This window comes from Anolis sagrei, chromosome 2 (assembly GCF_037176765.1).
Source record: "Anolis sagrei isolate rAnoSag1 chromosome 2, rAnoSag1.mat, whole genome shotgun sequence".
NCBI lineage: Eukaryota > Metazoa > Chordata > Lepidosauria > Squamata > Dactyloidae > Anolis > Anolis sagrei.
In genome coordinates this window covers 6,518,553-6,536,814 of record NC_090022.1, presented here as the reverse complement: position 1 = coordinate 6,536,814, position 18,262 = coordinate 6,518,553, and the positions used below count along the sequence as shown (strand labels likewise).

General features: G+C 48.6%; 2 protein-coding genes across 4 annotated transcripts in view; both read right to left on the bottom strand.

Annotated features, from left to right (window-relative positions):
* The window catches only part of LOC132765345 (H-2 class I histocompatibility antigen, Q10 alpha chain-like), an 89,762-nt gene extending 78,808 nt beyond the window's left edge, over positions 1 to 10,954 (bottom strand). The window contains exons 1-9 of one of the 2 annotated variants that reach the window (XM_067465438.1): positions 10,761 to 10,954; positions 10,095 to 10,376; positions 7,019 to 7,294; positions 4,863 to 5,147; positions 4,263 to 4,346; positions 3,856 to 3,888; positions 3,392 to 3,424; positions 2,915 to 2,948; positions 521 to 1,886 (exon numbers count right to left, since the gene is read on the bottom strand). In XM_067465438.1, the coding sequence (XP_067321539.1) occupies positions 2,929 to 2,948; positions 3,392 to 3,424; positions 3,856 to 3,888; positions 4,263 to 4,346; positions 4,863 to 5,147; positions 7,019 to 7,294; positions 10,095 to 10,376; positions 10,761 to 10,848 (1,101 nt within the window). In that variant the 5' untranslated portion in view covers positions 10,849 to 10,954 and the 3' untranslated portion in view covers positions 521 to 1,886; positions 2,915 to 2,928. Of the gene's footprint in view, positions 1 to 520; positions 1,887 to 2,914; positions 2,949 to 3,391; positions 3,425 to 3,855; positions 3,889 to 4,262; positions 4,347 to 4,862; positions 5,148 to 7,018; positions 7,295 to 10,094; positions 10,377 to 10,760 lie in introns of those variants that run through there. The other variant, XM_067465437.1, reaches the window with a different exon arrangement.
* Positions 1 to 18,262, bottom strand: part of LOC132765344 (patr class I histocompatibility antigen, B-1 alpha chain-like) — a 71,684-nt gene that overhangs the window by 6,216 nt on the left and 47,206 nt on the right. The gene's annotated exons all lie outside the window — the stretch shown is intronic.

The following is an 18,262-nucleotide window of genomic DNA, read 5'->3' as shown; positions in this document are numbered from 1 at the left end:
AGGGGAAGGGAGGGTGGTCCAGTGGCAAGGAGTTCCCCCCTCCCTTCCTCCCCTCCATCTGTCTGCCCTTCACTCCCTCTGCCCATTTTCTTCCCTGCTGTGGATGCTGGGAAGGGCAATCCAAAACCTTCCCCTTCCCCGGCTCTGGAGGACTCAACGAAACACCGGAAGAAACCAAGAAGAAGAAGCCCATGGCCGAAACCTTTGGAGATGTCTCCAGAGAGGAAGACAATAGGAGACTCCGTATTATATTTTCATTGATCCCATGTTCTGCTGGCCCGTTTATGTCGGATAAGCGAGACTCTGCTGTAGTTTGATCAGAAAAATCCTTTTCCCAGCTCACCTTCCCAGCCTCCGAGGGCAGACATTTTACTAACCCCCTCCTTCGTAACATACATATGGGCCCCTTGCCATCCAGGATGGGTCACATCTTCTCACTCCCCGATCCCGCCCACAGAAAACACCCAAACTCCCCCTTTTCTTCCCTACGCAGAACCAATGAGAGGCACACACAGACAAAAACAGTTTCATTGTCTTATTCCAAGGAAATCTTGTACATTTACAGTTTTTTCCTCTTTTTCCTTTAATTTGAGTAACATTAAATAAACAATCCATAATTAAATACACAGTATTTGTATCCCTCCAGAACGGGGGAGTTGGGTCTCCTTTTCAAAAATTTCCTTGCAGACCCCTTTTGTTTGGTAAACAAGGAGGGAAGGTTTGTGCCTTTCGTCCGGCAAAGCAGAGAATGTGAAAAGTTGCTTTCAATGCTTCCATGTTTTTCTTGCAAACAGCACACAGCACTCTCTGGCCTTTGCCAACCATGTTCACATACAAAAGAACATGCAATTCCCTTCAAATAAGTTTAACAAAGGGATCTCTTTACCGTCTTTAGAATCCTAGAGTTGGAAGAGACCTCCTGGGCCATCCAGTCCAACCCCATTCTGCCAAGAAGCAGGAATATTGCATTCAAAGCACCCCTGACAGATGGCCATCCAGCCTCTGTTTAAAAGCTTCCAAAGAAGGAGCCTCCACCACACTCCGGGGCAGAGAGTTCCACTGCTGAACGGCTCTCGCAGTCAGGAAGTTCTTCCTCATGTTCAGGTGGAATCTCCTTTCTTGTAGTTTGAAGGCATTGTTCCATTGCGTCCTAGTCTCCAGGGAAGCAGAGAACAAGCTTGCTCCCTCCTCCCTGTTGTCACTCCTTTCCTCAACAGAGACACACTCTGAAGAAGGCTTCTTATCTCTGGGCAGAAGCACATCCACCTTTTTCTCTCCACCTTTGAGAAAAGAAGCCTGAAGGAAGACTGGAGCAGGGAGGCTGTGGGTGGGGAAGTTTCCTGGCCAGGGCTTGAGGGGAGGGCAAGCAGGCACCCTGTCCTCTCTCCCAAGTGGAGGAGTATGGGCTCCCTTCCCTTCCCCTTCCCTCCTCTCTCTCTCTCTTCGGACTCATTCTGCCCATGAAGAAGAGCAGCAGTGGCCCCTCCAGGCTGGACAGGCTCTGAGGGGCACAAAGGAACAGGAACAGCCCCCCAACTCCATCCAGAGGGAGGCACATTCCCTTGTAAGTCGCCCACAGGACTGCAGGCATTTCACATTTATGCCAGAGGGATTACTTTCCTCTTATGGAGAGTAGATCAGTTTAGTTTCAATGTATTATCAGTGAACTATGTTTAAAGAATCAGATGAAGCCTAAGCTCATCCTTTCAGGTTCAAAATGCATCCCCAAATGCAATATTCCTGCAAAAAAGTCATTTCAGGCCCAGCTCTTTCCAATGAAAAATATTCTTATCAGCTGGTCAGGGGACAAGGCAGTGAAGATCAGGTGCTGAGACTGGGATGTCACTCTTCCTCTCTCCTCCTCCAAGGCCGACCTGTCACTCATGCTGAGGAAAGACAAACAAAGCAATCGTAAGGAAACTGACAGCAAGGAAAAGGAAAATATATTTTTCGGATCCAGTTTGGAAGAAGCAAGGCCTCTCTCAAAGGGTTTGGAGTGTTTTTCTTAACTTCCTCAAAGCCTCTCTGTCCTGGTCGTGACATTTCACATCTGCATAATTGATAAGTAATGGGTATGTTTCGCTTGAAGAAAAGAAGGCAGAAAGAAGGGGGCAGGAGAGCCATGTTGAAGTGTTTGAAAGGATGCCCATTGAGAAGAGGGCAAGCTTGCTCTCTGATGCTCCAAATACTAAGACACAGAGCCATTGACTCAAATGGCAGGAAATGAAATTCCACCTGGACATTAGGAAGAACTGTCGAAGGCTTTCATGGCCGGAATCACTGGGTTGTTGTAGGTTTTTCTGGCTATATGGCCATGTTCTAGAGGCATTCTCTCCTGATGTTTCGCCTGCATCTATGGAAAGCATCCTCAGAGGTAGTGAGGTCACTACCTCTGAGGATGCTTGCCAAGGATGAAGGCGAAACGTCAGGAGAGAATGCCTCTAGAACATGGCCATAAAGCCCCAAAAAACCTACAACAACCCATTATGAAGAACTTCTTGACCATAAGAGTCATTCTGCAGTAGAAAGGGCTGCTTGGGAACATAGTGGAGTCTCTTCCTCTGGAGGGTTTTAAGCATGGGGTTGGATTAGATTACCCTTGTGGGATCCTCCAATTCTATGTGTCTATTCCATTTTTCTATTGTACAACCCCATCCCTATTCTTCCCATGGTCATTCTGCCTCTAGTACTAATTTTATGCGCAAAAGCAGTGCCCAAGAACATACATTCTGTGTGAATGGGGGTGTATCTCTATCGCAAATCCCACTCTAACACAGCACCCTCTGTCTCCCTCTGAAACCCCCCCCCTCTTGTCAATTTCTGCATTGAGTTGGGGGAGTTGCCCCAAATAAGAGGTGGGTCTTGGATTTCCTACCCCTTATCTTTGATCCTTTGCCCTCCCGCTGCCATTTACCTGCTTTGAGGTTGCTAGATGGGCACCGCAGTCCCTGGAAGAAGAGAGAAGGGAAACTGAGTCACTCTCTCCTTCAGAACGGAGATGACATTCCAAGAAGGGAAGAGACCAGAGGTCTGGGGACTGAAGCAAAGAGGGTCCATGATCTTTGAGGGGAGTTGGCCAAGCTCTGCAATGGGCTGTGCCTTCGCTGGCAGGCCTCATGCCATACTCAGTGGTTTTTGTGGATGCAATTCCAGAGTCCAGGCACTTTTTGTCTCCAAGGAACCAGGCTTTACCTTTTGGTCTCCAGGACTGGGTCATTGCTCTCAATGAGACAGTGGGGGAGTTCAGAGAGATGAGGGAGGGCTTCCCCTTCACCCACCTGATAGTCGGCACAAGGTTGGGAGATAAAGGAGTGGGGAAACGTGGGGATCAAATCTCATTTTGACTTTCAAACATTTGTACTACTGGATGTGGGAATGGCTTAACACTTACCTGCCCCAGAGCTGTTGGCTCCTTGGTCACTTCCTGAAACGGAAACAAAGGACAGGTGGATCAGTTCCGTGGATCAGAGAGTTCTCAGGTCATCCTAACATTCCAGAAGGTGCATTTTTGTATATATATGCATGTGTACAAACAAATATATGTACATATGCATATATATGTATGAATCTGTGTATATTAATACAACCATGCAGTTCCAATGCTCAGCATATAGAGTGTTCAAGACCTTTTCTGACCTCCCCCCCCCCCCCCCACCCTTCTGGAAGAACTTCATAACGTGAACTTGATCCAGGGAGTGAACATAGAGCTGCCTTCTGCAACTGCTCTTCTCAGTGAAATATCTCTCCTTTCTTTGCTCCTTTCTGGTAGGCCATGGCTTTGCATACACACACACACACACACACACACCCTCCATCCATCTGGAGTAAACATGCACGAGGAGAAGCAACACTCACGTGCAGTTGCTGAGTATCCATCTTGATGTTTTTCTGCAGAGACAGAATCAGGGCGTTAAAGCAGACCTTCAGAGGTCAAGACAATCTCACTCTCTGATGAAGGAGACCTCACACCCTCCTCTTCCTCTTTCTAAAGGGTTTCTCCCATTTCTTCCGAGCAAGCCGTAGGGACAGTGGCCTCCCAGGCTCCCTACTGGAGACATTAGCAGAGATGGGGAAGTGTCCCCAGGCAACAGACAAGGACTCAACCTCATGATGTGGCTGAGAAAGAGAGGTTGAGAGGCCTCCAAGTTGTTGGCTAAGCTGAACTTTCCCGTCAAGAATAGGATCCCCAAGAGGGGAAAATCTCTTCTCCAAAACCACAGATTGCCTCTCCCCACAAAGAAATTCATTTAGAATTTACTCACTGAAATAGACAGCAATCCCAGCCATCAGAGCGATGAGGAGGAGAACCCCCAGGAGACACCCCATGGTGAGCCCCAAGTCAGAGGCTGAAGTTGAAATGGGAAAGAACAAAAGCATTAAGAGGAAATCAGCCAAGCAAACCCTTTATGGAGTAGGTTGTACCAGTCAAAGAACTGGGGAGTTCATGGAGAACAAGGTTAAAAGGAGTGTACATTCAATGAACAGCCCAGCTCCCGTGACCATCTTGCCAGGGTTTGCAGAAGAGGAAGTAACGATTTGCAAATGGCTTCAAGAATAAATACTCTAACAAATAAAAAGAATAAAGTTTTGTTGTTGGCTTTTGATGTCAGATTTGGAATTTAAATGTTTACAAATTTGTCATCACACCACTCAGAAAGAGTCCCTCCAGTCTTCTCACAGAGTAGGAGCTGGAAATGGATGGCCCACAAGACACTTGCAGAGAGGGAAACACTGGTGTTGAAGGCTATACAACTGGGGTCCAATGAGAGATCCCATGGTGCTACAGATGGTGCCTCGGAGGGGGGGGGGTGTTACCCTTTTGCCCCTCCAACAACCCTCCCTCCTTCCCTCAACTGACTCACCAGGCTCTTCCCAGGCCACATCCACAGGGTTCGGAAGCCCATCGTGCTCCACATGGCATTTGTAGCGTTCCCTCTCCTCGGGGTCCACGATGACGCTCCACCAGGTGTAGTAAGTCCCATCGGAGTTGGGGGACACCAGGCCATGGTAGGTATCCTGCATCCAGACCTCCCCATCCTTTGTCCAGGTGATGTCAATCTCCTTGGGGTAGAAGCCCCCCACCTGACAGATCAAGGTCTCCATGCCGTCATGGTCCACCTTGCGTGTCACCTTAACTTCTGGCACCTCTGCAAAGGTGACATGAGAATAAGCACAGGGCCTTTCCAAATGACAGGAAAAGTGAATACTCCCATTTCAGGTAAGCCAGTTGCCCCATATATTCAGTATTTGCCCCCTATTATTTAAAAGAATCTTGTCAAAGAAGAGGATTCACAAGCACCTTAGAGATGCTTTGAAAAATCCCAACCACAGCACAGGAACTCCTGGGTCTGAGGGGTGGAAAGCCTGGAGGAAAATTATATATTCCATGGTCTTGCTCTTTTCCATTGGGTGGATTTTGGGCAATAAGGCCATGCTCAGGGGCACCATGTTCTTATGGGTTCTGCAAACTGTCTCCATAGGAAAGGGTCTAACACTTTGCACATGCTCAGATACATTCTAAGAACAAAAAGTCCCAGGGCTCTTCTCTTCACCTCCAGAAGATTCAGGTCAGGAATCCTCTCTCCACTTTTGTCTGACCTTTCCTTCCAAGGAAACCTATCCACTCTGATCACTTGGGAGATGTCTCCACAAAAGTGGCTGTGCTAGTCTCTTGAAGCAACTAAATGAGGAGGAAGGGAGAAAGAGAGGAACCTGGCCACAGATTTAAGATTACCTGGTTTTTAATTTAGAATGAGTTTCCAGGGATGCAAAACGACTTCTTCAAATGCAATACAGCAGTGTTTCTCAACCTGGGGGTCGGGACCCCTGGGGATGGGGTGTCCAAGAGGTCACCAAAGACCATCAGAAAACACAGTATTTTCTGTGAACTATAAATCCCATCAACTACAACTCCCAAATGTCAAGGTCTATTTCTCCCAAACTCCACCTGTGTTCATATTTGGGCATATGGAGTATTTGTGCCAAGTTTGGTCCAGATCCATCATTGTTTGAGTCTACAGTGCTCTCTGGATGTAGGTGAACTACAACTCCAAACTCAAGGTCAATGCCCACCAAACCATCCCAGTATTTTCTGTTGGTCATGAGAGTTCTGTGTTCCAAGTTTGGTTCAATTCCATCCTTGTTGGAGTTCAGAGCGCTCTTTGATTGTAGGTGAACTATAAATCCCAGCAACTACAACTCCCAAATGACAAAATCAACTCCCCTCCCAATCTCACCAGTATTCACATTTGGGCCAAATTTGGTCCAGTGAACAAAAATACATATTGCATATCTGATATTTATATTACAATTTACAACAGTAATAAAATTACAGTTGTGAAGTAGCAACAAAAATTATTTTCTGGTTGGGGGTCACCACAATGTGAGGAACTGTATTAAGGGGTCGTGGCATTAGGAAGGGGGAGAAACACTGACCTAGGATGATATCAAAGCATTCCCACAACTGCATAAATGTGCTTTATAACCTGTTATTTTAATACCATTCTGCACTTCATCTGAGGAACTGGCTTCACCTCCATGAAAGTGTTGGCTAGAATAAAGTCTAGTTGGTCTGAAGTGAGGTGCTGCCACTTTCCCCCTTTCCTCCCCTTCTCTCTTATGGGGTGCTTCTGTTTTACTTTCTGGCAGGATTTGCCCACCGAGGAGAAAGGCGGAGAGGGTGGACTGCCTCTCCCTTCAGGCTGAAAGGGGAAAGGAGGCTCCGTGTTTGGGGGCTGCTTCATCTGAAACAGGATCCAGCCTCCTGCAAGGAACACATGGAATGAAGCCTCCTTCTGCCATTTTTCTTTCCAAATCTGGGGAAGTGTTCACAGATGCACCCTTCCCCTCATTGCTGTTGAAGAGGAACAGTCCAGGCTCCCACCCTCCCTTTCTTGCCTGGAGTGCCTTCCTTCCTTCCATTGACATACAATGTATGGGGATGAGAAGGAGATGAAGCCCCTGCAGCCTACCTCTTCCACCCCCACCCCCATCCTGGCTTTCATGAGACTCCCTTCACCTGTCTTCAGCAGGGACTCCTTCCCATACTCCAGGTATCTCTGCAGCCACTCAATGCAAGTCTCTTCCAGGTAGTCCTTCCAGTACTGGGCTGCATGTCCCTCCCTCTCCCACTTCCTCTTGGTGTTCTGGGCTGGGACATCGGCTGCCGTCCAGGTGAGGGTCTCCTTGTCCAGGCTGATGTAGTCCCTCCCGTCATAGGCATACTGGAAGTGCCCTCCTTTGCTCCCGTCTCTCCTCAGCTCACAGCCGTACATCCACTGCCAGGTGTGAGTCCCTGGAAGAGACCCACAGAAAGGAAGGAGGGAGGCAATGGAAGACCATTAACAAAGACAAGTCCACTTCGGAATGGTTGGAATTGGATGCCTCTCCCACATTTTCCCCAAAACATTTACGGATGTTCACAACTCTTTTGTTTTCATGAACTAAGAATTCAATGTGTTATTTCAACACTTCACTACAACTCCACCATCTGTCAGAATGACTTGAAACTCAATAGTCACATTGGAGAAAAGTCTGATTTCCAGCATGCAAAAATACACTTTTCTATCTTTCTTAATGGCTGAGAAAACAAACGTGGGGCATTATTTTTTAAACGCCCCTCATGGCCTCTCTAGGAGATCCTCTGCAGAGACTCTGTGGTCTCACTTTCTACTGGAAGTTGTGCTGGAAGACCTGGATTCCTAGAGTAGGCTCTTAGGTTAAATGTATGGTTGTGATACTGCACACCAACCCCAGCAAATAATAATGCAAGTGACAACTGGAATGGTTCCTGGAATATAAGTAATTGTTTTTTAAGCTTGATGTGTTTTATTAAGCATTTTTAAAGTATATGTTGTTTTATTTTCTATATATGTACCCACTCCATTGAATTGTGAGCCGCCCAGAGTCCCCTTCAGGGTGAGAAGGGCGGGATAGAAAGGCAGTAAAATAAACAAATAAATAGGCTTTGTTGCACTTTAGTCTCTATTGCATGCTGCAGGTACTGGCCAGATTTTTAAAACTTTGTTTGTGTTTTTAAATACATTACAACTGTACCCTCTGTTTGCCTCTGACACCATAAAAGAAACCTGTATTGGTTTTAACCACATGGAAACTGCTCTGAATCTGAGTATTGTCGGGGGGGGGGGGGGGTCTCAACAATTTGAACAAATGTAATAGAAAACAATGGCAAAGGGCCTTGCTTCATTCCTGGACATCAATTTCTGTGAGCATCATTTACTAAACCATGAAGATGTTTATGTTCTCTGAAGCTCATTTTGTAACACCATCCTGGGCACGTTCACTTACAAGCAAATCCAAGAATAAATGGAATGAGGCTTCCTCCCAAACACTTCCTTGGAGGAAAAAAAAATGTAAACTTGTACATAAATTGAAGGTTCTAATAGAAATTCACCTGAATGGCAAAAGTTAAAATGAATTAAGGCCAAAGTGGAATATTATAGAAGAATGAGAGGCATGGGTTTGATTTTTATTTCCTTTCTCCAGGTACTTGGAATCCTCACTTCTCAAGATCATAGAATCATAGAATCATAGAATCATAGAATCAAAGAGTTGGAAGAGACCTCATGGGCCATCCAGTCCAACCCCCTTCTGCCAAGAAGCAGGAATATTGCATTCAAATCACCCCTGACAAATGGCCATCCAGCCTCTGCTTAAAAGCTTCCAAAGAAGGAGCCTCCACAGATGCCTTTGGTCTTCCTTTTCCCGCTCTCAGAAACAGGCTGCATGGAAAACGTCCACATTTCCCTTGGAAGGCAGCGCATCCCTCCTCTCTCTGGGATCTCTCTCTGGGTGAGGAGGAGGGGGGGGGGCACCTCTGATTTTAGGGCGGACTTTAGCACAGTAAGTTAGTCACCAGCTCCAGCTGCAGTCAGTCTTGCCAGCTGAAAGGTTGGCAGTTCGAAGGTTGGTCAGGGTGAGTGCCCAATCTTCAGCCCAGCTTCCCAACCAACTAGCAGATTGAAAACAGCAATGTGAGTAGATGAATAAGAACTGCATTGAGCAGGGAGGTATTTGAGGCATGGTGTTTGGGAGGAAAGTTTGCGAACAAAGAAAGCTCTTCGGCAAGGAGATGGAGCAACAGCATCCCTCCCCCCCCCCCCGGTGGCCGGAACTGAGCACAGCCTCCATAAGATGCTGAATTATTGGAAAAAGCCAATATATACTCTATCTGTTGTCTGCCTTGTCACTTTATAATTAACATTAAATGTTTTCTGTATATGTGTGCTGTGATATTTGCTGAGTCCCCTTTGGGGTGAGAAGGGTGGGATAGAAGTACTACAACAAAATAATAATAATAAGAAGAATGTTACTCTTCCAGACCTTCCTCTAAAGCAGTGGTTCTCAACCGGTGTCCCCCCAGATGTTTTGGCCTTCAACACCCAGAAATCCTAACAGCTGGTGAACTGGCTGGGGTTTCTGCGGGCCCTTCCACAGAGCCCTATATCCAGATCTTAAGGCAGAAAATCACACATTATCCGAATACTCAGAAAACCCAGTTCAAAGCAGATATTGTGGGATTTTCTGCCTTGATATTCTGGGATACAGGGCTGTTTGGATAGGCCCTGGGAGTTGGAGGTCAAATGACCTGGGGACCCACAGGTTGAGAATCACTGACCTAGAGGTGTCTTTGGTGGAGGTGGGGAAGGGGAGGCAAGCCAGTGGTTCTCCTCTCTCTTCCAGGATGGAGCTGCCAAGGAAGACCATTCTGCTCTTGCTGCACCCCCCCCCCCCCACTTGCCTTTTCTTTGGGCCTCCTCACCCTTGAGCATTTCCCCCCTTCAATTGACTTCAAATACTGTGACTGCCTCCTGCTGAATTCTGGGGCTTGTAGTTGAGGGAGGGCCAGGACTTCTCTAGGTGAGCAGTTTAAAGGCCCCTCCCTCCCTCAACTACAATCCCCAGAATTCTGCAGGAGGCAGTCACAACACTGAAAGTGGATCGAAGGGGGAAAATGCTCAAGGGTGAGGAGACCCTTACTCATCTCACCCACCTCTGCTTTCTGCTCTTTCTTTCTGAGAAGAAGAACGATTGTGATGAGGGGAGCAGGTGCCCCCTCCTTCCCTTCCACTCACCTCCGCTCTGGTTGTAGTATGTGGCCGCAGTCACCAGGTTCAATTGGAAGTCCAGCTCAGAATTCCGCACATACTGGCTGTTCCTCTCCCAGTACTGAGGCTCCTCCTTGTCCACTTCTCTGACCCAGGGGACTGAGGGAAGATATCTCCTCGTGCTGGCGTTGTAGTGAACAAAGGGCTGGCCGTCCACGTAGCCCACAAGGAAAAACTGGGGCACCTTCTGGCCGGGCTCAGAGACAGAAGTGTAGACATAGCGCATGGAATGGGAGGAGGAGGAAGAGCCTGGGGAGGAGGGAGAAGAGGGAGGGAGGAGGCCTTAGGCTCATGCCCAAGAGGGCAGGCTTGCTGCCAGAAGAAGTCCAGAAGAAGGGCCACAGGGGCATGGCTTTCCATTTCCAAAAGCAATCAAGGGCCCAAAAGAGGGTCCCGAGTGTTGCTTCCTCCTGGGAAGGAAATGCCTGGAAGCCAGGAGGGGCCCCTCCCTCCCCCTCCCCCATGGCAATCCCCGCCAGGAAGGGAAGGGACCCCTCTCCCCCGCCCCACAAGAGAGAGAGGAAGGCCGGGCAGGGCAGGGCAGGGCTTCCCTCCAGGACCCTGGGCTTGGACGCATGGAGGCTCAAGAGGAAGACAGCCCTTCCCTCCAGACACTCCTTCACCTCCACTCACCGGACCCCCTCCCCGCCAGGAAGGCCGCGCAGCCCAGCAGGAGGACGGGGAGCAGGGGGAAGGAAGGGCCGCCCCGGGGCACCGCCATCTCTCCCCTTCCCCTTCTCTCTCTTTCTTTCGGCCAAACTCCGGAGCGAGGAAAGAGCGCTTCTCTCTCTTCGCAGTCCAGCCGAGCTCTGCCAGGGAGGAGGGCCAGGATTGGCCCAAAGGGAAGGAGCCGGCCAATCGAAAAAGAGAGATCCCGTGTCGTCACCGGGTGCTGGGCAGAAGCCCGGCCGCAGGCGGACAACAGGCTGAAAAGGGAAAGAGAAAGTGAGTGGATCCCAAGCTCCTTCGGGAATCCCAGGGGAAGGCAGGAGGGGGGCGGGGCAGAGGGCTTTGGGGAAAACTTTGAGGAATCCAAAGTCTTCCCCAAAGACTTTGAGAAACGCCGATGTCATCGAATCCTAGAGTCCTCGAGTTGGAAGAGACCTCCTGGGCCATCCAGTCCAACCCCATTCTGCCAAGAAGCAGGAATATTGCATTCAAAGCACCCCTCCCCCGACAGATGGCCATCCAGCCTCTGTTTCAAAGCCTCCAAAGAAGGAGCCTCCACCACACTCCGGGGCAGAGAGTTCCACTGCTGAACGGCTCTCACAGTCAGGAAGTTCTTCCTCATGTTCAGGTGGAATTTCCTTTCTTGTAGTTTGAAGTAATTACTCCATTGTGTCCTAGTCTCCAGGGAAGCAGAAAACAAGTCTCCTCCCACCTCCCTAGGAGTTCCTCTCACATATTTATACATGGCAATCATGTCTCCTCTCAGCCTTCTCTTCTTCAGGCTAAATATGCCCAGCTCTTTAAGCTGCTCCTCATAGGGCTCCTCGAGTTGTAGGAAACCCGCAGAAATGCCGCCTCTGCCCCAAGCCTGCTCTGTTCTGCTTCCCTCTGCTGGGTGTGTGTGTGTGTGTCTCCATGGCAACCAGGGGAGGAAGTGGGGGGCTCCAGTGGCGAGGAGTTCCACCTTCCCTTCCTCCCCTCCAGAGGAACCCCCTCCCCCTTCTGCCCTTCCCTCACCCTCCCCATCTTCCCTTCTGCTTGTGCACTCTTCTCTGACTCTGGTGGACTGAAACCCCAGAAGAGACGATGATGACGACAAAGAAGCCCATGTTTCCTACTTCCAACAGACCTCACTACCTCTGAGGATGCAGGCGAAATGTCAGGAGAGAATGCCTCTAGACCATGGCCATACAGCCCGAAAAAACCTACAACAACCCAAGAAGCCCATGGCTGAAACCTTTGGAAACGTCTCCAGAGAGGAAGACGGTAATTCTCCTTTCACTCATTGATATCATGCCAGGCTGCCAGTAATGGGACTCAGAGAAGGAACTTGCTGACTGAAAGGTTGGCAGTTCAAATCTGGGGTGGGCAGCGGCAGGGCCGTAGCCAGAAAAAATTTCCGGGAGGGGTTGAAATTTTCGGGGGGGGGGGGGGTTGAAAATTTCGCGCGGGGTGGTGGTGGTGGTGGTGGTGGTTGAAACCTGCCTCCTAGCTCATGCTGAAGCAAAGAGCACAGCAGAGGGCAGAGCAGCCTTCCATAGCCTTCCATAGCCCTGTCAACCACCTCCACCAAGTCTGGCCTCCTGGCATTCACCTCACCCCCCAACTTGGTTGCTTCGCTACACCGGCTATTCCTGCAAGTAATGACAGTGTGAATAAATTGTCAATATTTGCTTGAGATAGTCCTTGCAGTTCTGGAGGGACTCTTAGTTCTTTGCATCTCATAGACTTAGCATGGGGATTTGGTTAACCAGTTAAAATTCATGAGTAAACCAGTTTTTTAAAAAAATCTGAAACATTTCGGGGGGGGGAGTTGAACCCCTAAAACCACCCCCTCACTACAGGCCTGGGCGGCGGGGTGAGCTCCTGCTGTTGGGCCCAGCTTCTGCCAACGTAGCAGTTTGAAAGTATGCAAATGTGAGTAGATCAATAATTCCACCTTTGGCGGGAAAGGAACAGCACTCCAGTCGGTCATATCAGCCACATGACCTTGGTGGCGTCTATGGGCAATGCCAGCTCTTCGGCTCTTTGATGTAAGATGAAGATGCCTTATTTTGTGTTACTTACAAGGACTATGTAAGTTTGTTGCATTGTTTGATTTTCGTATGCAACATTGCAAGTTTATGTTTCATCTCTGCTGAGTAAAGAGTCAAGATTTTTCTGTGCATTTTTCCTCTGTGTCTGTGAGTCTATTGCCTTTGGACTTTGGGCGCTGGGTAAAATCCGCTGCTGCGCAACAGAATCCAGGAAGCCGAATCCGGTTCTTTAACCAAGCTGCAAGATACAAAGAAAGGTGATAGAAGAACAATCTCATCTCTGTGTTGGCTTTAAGACTGTTCTTCTGATCAAGTGAGGTCTGGCTAGCTGCAAAATTAGAATTGAACCTAGAAACAGTACTTTTGGGGCTACTGTTCTAGATAGAAAACACCTGCCAAAGAGGGACCCTGGGGCCTGAGTGTTGCCATCCACCTTTGCTGCCTGCTCAGCCCTGGGCTTACCCACGAGGAGACCTGCAGCCACACCCTCTTTCCAGCCAGCTGACCCAGCAGGGAGAGAACATGGCCCCCGCAACCTCACCGCACTGCTACTTCAATGGCCATGCCACCCATTGCCCGGCTGCCGGAATACCTTTGCCAGGTGCCTCCATAGCCATGCTGCCCATCATTTGGACATTCACAGCCATTGAAACATGTACCATGTTATCCTCCACCTGCTCCGCCGTTGAGGTGTTTGGGTCTTCGGACTGTGCTTGGTCTGGAAATACAACACCGCCTGAGCTCTGCGAGCGCAGCATTTTTCCGAATGAAGCAGAGAGTGTTTGAGGACTGGGACATCCGTAGGGATACCAAGGTGCTTGTTTATAGAGCTATTGTCCTCCCAACCCTGCTCTATGCCTGCGAGACGTGGACTGTCTACAGACGTCACATGCAACTCCTGGAATGATTCCATCAGCGCTGCCTCCAGAAAATCCTGCAAATCTCTTGGGAAGACAAGCGGACAAACGTCAGCGTGTTGGAAGAAGCAAAGACCACCAGCATTCAAGCGATGGTCCTCCAACATCAACTCCGCTGGACCAGCCATGTTGTCCGGATGTCCGACCACCGTCTCCCAAAGCAGTTGCTCTACTCCGAACTCAAGAACAGAAAACGGAACGTTGGTGGACAGGAAAAGAGATTTAAAGATGGGCTCAAAGCCAACCTTAAAATCTCCGGCATAGACACTGAGAACTGGGAAGCCCTGGCCCTTGAGTGCTCCAGCTGGAGGTCAGCTGTGACCAGCAGTGCTACAGAATTTGAAGAGGCACGAGTGGAGGGCGAAAGGGAGAAGCGTGCCAAGAGGAAGGCGCGTCAAGCCAACCCCGACCGGGACCACCTTCCACCTGGAAACCAATGCCCTCACTGCGGAAAAAGATGCAGAGCAAGAATAGGGCTCCACAGCCACATACGGACCCACAAGAACACTGGAAGACAATCATCCTTGGAAAATGAGGGATCACCTAAGTAAGTAAGCATTTGGACATTGGAACTCTTGAGCGGGCGCTTGTTTTCGGGGTTCCCCTTCCTCTCCTGCTGCTTCAGACCACTTTTTCCATCAGCCCACTTTGGTTGGGATTCAATGTTTACTTTTAAGTTATTTTTTGTATTTATATCTGAATTATTGTATGTATACTTTTAAGCTTTTTTATTGTATTTCTATTGGAATTACTTCTAAGCTTGTTATTGTATTTATATTATTATCTCATGTTTATTATTGTATGTTTAAAGTGATATGTTAATTGTTTAAATTCATACATTATGCTTATTATTATATATGTAACTAGCTGTGCCCTGCCACGCGTTGCTGTGGCCTATAGTAAAACTTATCAAAGTTGAGGTAGAGATCTGGACTATTATGAAAGAGAGGTCCCTACCTATTCCTTCCCCCTTTTCCTCCCCCTTTCTCTCCTTTCTTCCTTCTCTACCTCTTTCTTTCTTTCCTTCTTTCACTACTTGGTTTCATCCTTCTCTCTTTCCTTCATTCCCTCCCCCTTTCTTCCTTTGCCTTTCTTCCCTCCCTGTTTGCTTCCTTCTTTCACTTTTTATTTCCTTTTATTTCACCACCATCATAACAATAACAATAATGCAATGCATTGCCTCTGGGACCTGACACCTCTCCCATTCCCCCAGGGTCTAATAGGAATAATAACATAATAATAAAAGAAATAACAATCTTTACCCGCCACGTGTTGCTGTCGCCAACCTTCCTTCTTTCTCTCCTTCTTTCCCTCCTTCCTTCCTTCCTTCCTTCCTTCCTTCCCTCCCATCTTTCCTTCTCCTCTTCCTTCTCTATCTCTTTCCTTCCCCCTTTTTCTTTCTCTTCTGATCTCTTTTCTTCCTTCTCTCTTTCCTTCTTTCCTTCCTTCCCTCCCTCTTTCTCTACATCTTCCCCCTTCCTTCACTCCCTCTTTCCTTCCTTCATTCCCTTTTTTCTTCTCTCCTTCCTTCCTTCCCTTTTTTCCCCCTCCTCTGGTCTCTTTTCTTCCTTCTCTTTCCTTCCCTCCCTCTTTCTCTACATCTTCGCCCTTCCTTCACTCCCTCTTTCCTTCCTTCCCTTTTTTCTTTCCTTCTCTCCTTCCTTTCTTCCCCCTTTTTCTTTCCCTCCCTCTCTCTCTCATTTCTTCCTTCTCTACCTCTTTCCTTCCTTCCCCCTTTTTCTTTCTCTTCTGCGGTCCCTCTTTTCTTTCCATCCATCTTTCCTTTTCTTTCCTTTTCTTCTTCCTTCTTTCTCTAACTTTCCTTCCTTCCCGCTTTTTCTTTACCTCCTTTTCTCTTTCTTCCTTCTTTCCTTCCTGTCTTTCCTGGATTTTGACAGGGCGGGAAGGGGCGGGGTGAGGTTTGGAGGTGGCGTGAAGTAAAAGCAGGTAAGATTGGGGCAGGGGAGTGATGGAGCATGGGGTTGCGTGTGTGTGTGCGGCGGCGGGAGGAGTGATGGAGCGTGGGGTTGCGTGTGTGTGTGCGGCGGCGGGGGGAGTGATGGAGCGTGGGGTTGAGTGTGTGTGTGCGGCGGCGGGGGGAGTGATGGAGCGTGGGGTTGTGTGTGTGTGTGCGGCGGCGGGGGGAGTGGGGTTGCATGTGTGTGTGCAGTGGCGAGGGAGTGATGGAGCGTGGGGTTGCGTGTCTGTGTGCGGCGGCGAGGGGAGTGATGGAGCGTGGGGTTGCGTGTGTGTGTGTGCTGCGGCGGGGGGAGTGATGGAGCGTGGGGTTGCGTGTATGTGTGCGACAGCGGGGGGAGTGATGGAGCGTGGGGTTGCGTGTGTGTGTGCGGCGGCGGGGGGAGTGATGGAGCGTGGGGTTGCATGTGTGTACAGCGGCGGGGGGAGTGATGGAGCGTGGGGTTGTGTGTGTGTGTGCGGCAGGGGGTGTGTGTGTGCGGGAAGCGGCTTGGGGCTTGGAGTGGGCATGGCTTCCGCAGAGGGAACGTTGGCCAGAAGGCTGTGTGCACGCGCCAGGGAACTTGTGGCTGGGCGCCAATGCGCATGCTCAGTTGTTTTGCTGTTTTGCGAGTGTGTTGTTGTGTTGTTTTTCATTTTGAGTAGATACGTTTGTACCTTGTCGGTTGTGTTATGGGCATGGGAATTTTGGTTAAGTTTCGTTGGGGGGGGTTGAGTTTTGTTGTTTTGCCGTTTTGTGAGTGTTGTTGTGTTGTTTTTCATTTTGAGTAGATATGTTTGTACCTTGTGGGTTGTGTTATGGGCATGGGAATTTTGGTTAAGTTTCGTTGGGGGGTTGTGGAGTTTTGTTGTTTTGCTGTTTTGTGAGTGTGTTGTTGTGTTGTTTTTCATTTTGAGTAGATATGTTTGTACCTTGTGGGTTGTGTTATGGGCATGGGAATTTTGGTTAAGTTTCATTGGGGGGTTGTGGAGTTTTGCTGTCCCGTTGAACCAACCTAACAGATTTATATATATAGATGTGGCATTGTATGCCGTGGATTGTAAGCCACCCTGAGTCCCTCACTGGGGTGAGAAGGGTGGGGTATAAATGTAGGTAAAGGTAAAGCTAGTCCCCTGACATTAAGTCCAGTCATGTCTGACTCTGGGGTGTGGTGCTCATCTCCATTTCTAAGCCGAAGAGCCAGCGTTGTCCGTAGACACCTCCAAGGTCATGTGGCCGGCATGACTGCATGGAGCGCCGTTACCTTCCCGCCGGAGCGGTACCTATTGATCTACTCACATTTGCATGTTTTCGAACTGCTAGGTTGGCAGAAGCTAGGGCTGACAGCGGAAGCTCACACCGCTCTCTGGAATCGAACCTGCGACCTTTCGATCAACAAGCTCAGCAGCTCAGTGCTTTAACCCACTGCGCCACCGGGGGCTCCCTAATATAGTATAATGTTATATAATAATAATAATAATAATAATAATAATAATAATAATGGCAGAGAGGGATAAAACATAAGCAGCAGGTGACAAGATACTTTTGACAACGAAGAAGCATGGAGTTCCTCATGAGGAAGCGAAGGAGGGACATAAAATAAAGCAAGTAAATAAATATAAACAAGCCACAGCAGGAAGAAAAGGGAAGGAATCTCTTTATTTCTGCCCACAACATTATTACAGACTTTTAAAAAACTAGTCCACACTGCCATGATGATATACGATTATTTTAAAAAGGTGTTAGCTTTCCTTTTTATGGGCACATGTTCTGTCGCCGCTGGACCTGAAATGAAGTGCCTTTAAGAGAGGGTGTATGGCTTGGATCCAGCGGGAAGCCAGGCCCCCCGAAAAGAAGCCTTTAGAGAAATTTCCCTTATTAAACAGTCTTTATAAGGCTTGAGCTTAAATATAACAGTCTTTTATTGATGAACAAACAGGAATTGTAAAACTTTCTTAACAATCTCTTGGCTCTTGCAATCTTGTTCACAGGGAACAGGCACTATCTTTAAAAACCTTGTTTAAAGGAAAATTCCCCTTTCTAGCTCCTCCCAGGCTGCTGTGAACCTAAACCTCATTGATGTGGATTCACTACCGGGCTGAACTACGTCTCAACGCCGAGCGAACCTATCAAAAGGCTTGTAATCACTTAGCTGCTTTGATGGTTAGAGCTGTTATTCCCTCTGTAATTCCTCAGGGCTGTAAGGCTGTTTCCCTGGAAGCTTTGGGAATCTTTAGAGGCTCTCAAGACTGTTCTCCCCCGGAAAGTCTTAAGGGACGAAGCCTTTGTACAGGAGGACGTCTGTATACACCCTCTGCATAGACTTCCTTTGCTGAGACTAACTGAAAGATGGCCCCTTCCCTCCAAAAAACCCAGAGAGGGGCGGGACCAGGGATCCTAACTATTATTGACAGGTGGCTTACCCTATGAATGCAGCCAAAGGAGCCACCTATCTGCAAAGTCCCTGCAACTTAGGACTATGAGCAAACAGTGCAAAGCACAAAATTGGAGCCCCTGGAACAGCCGTTCCAGAACAGCACAATTAGCTAAGAAAAA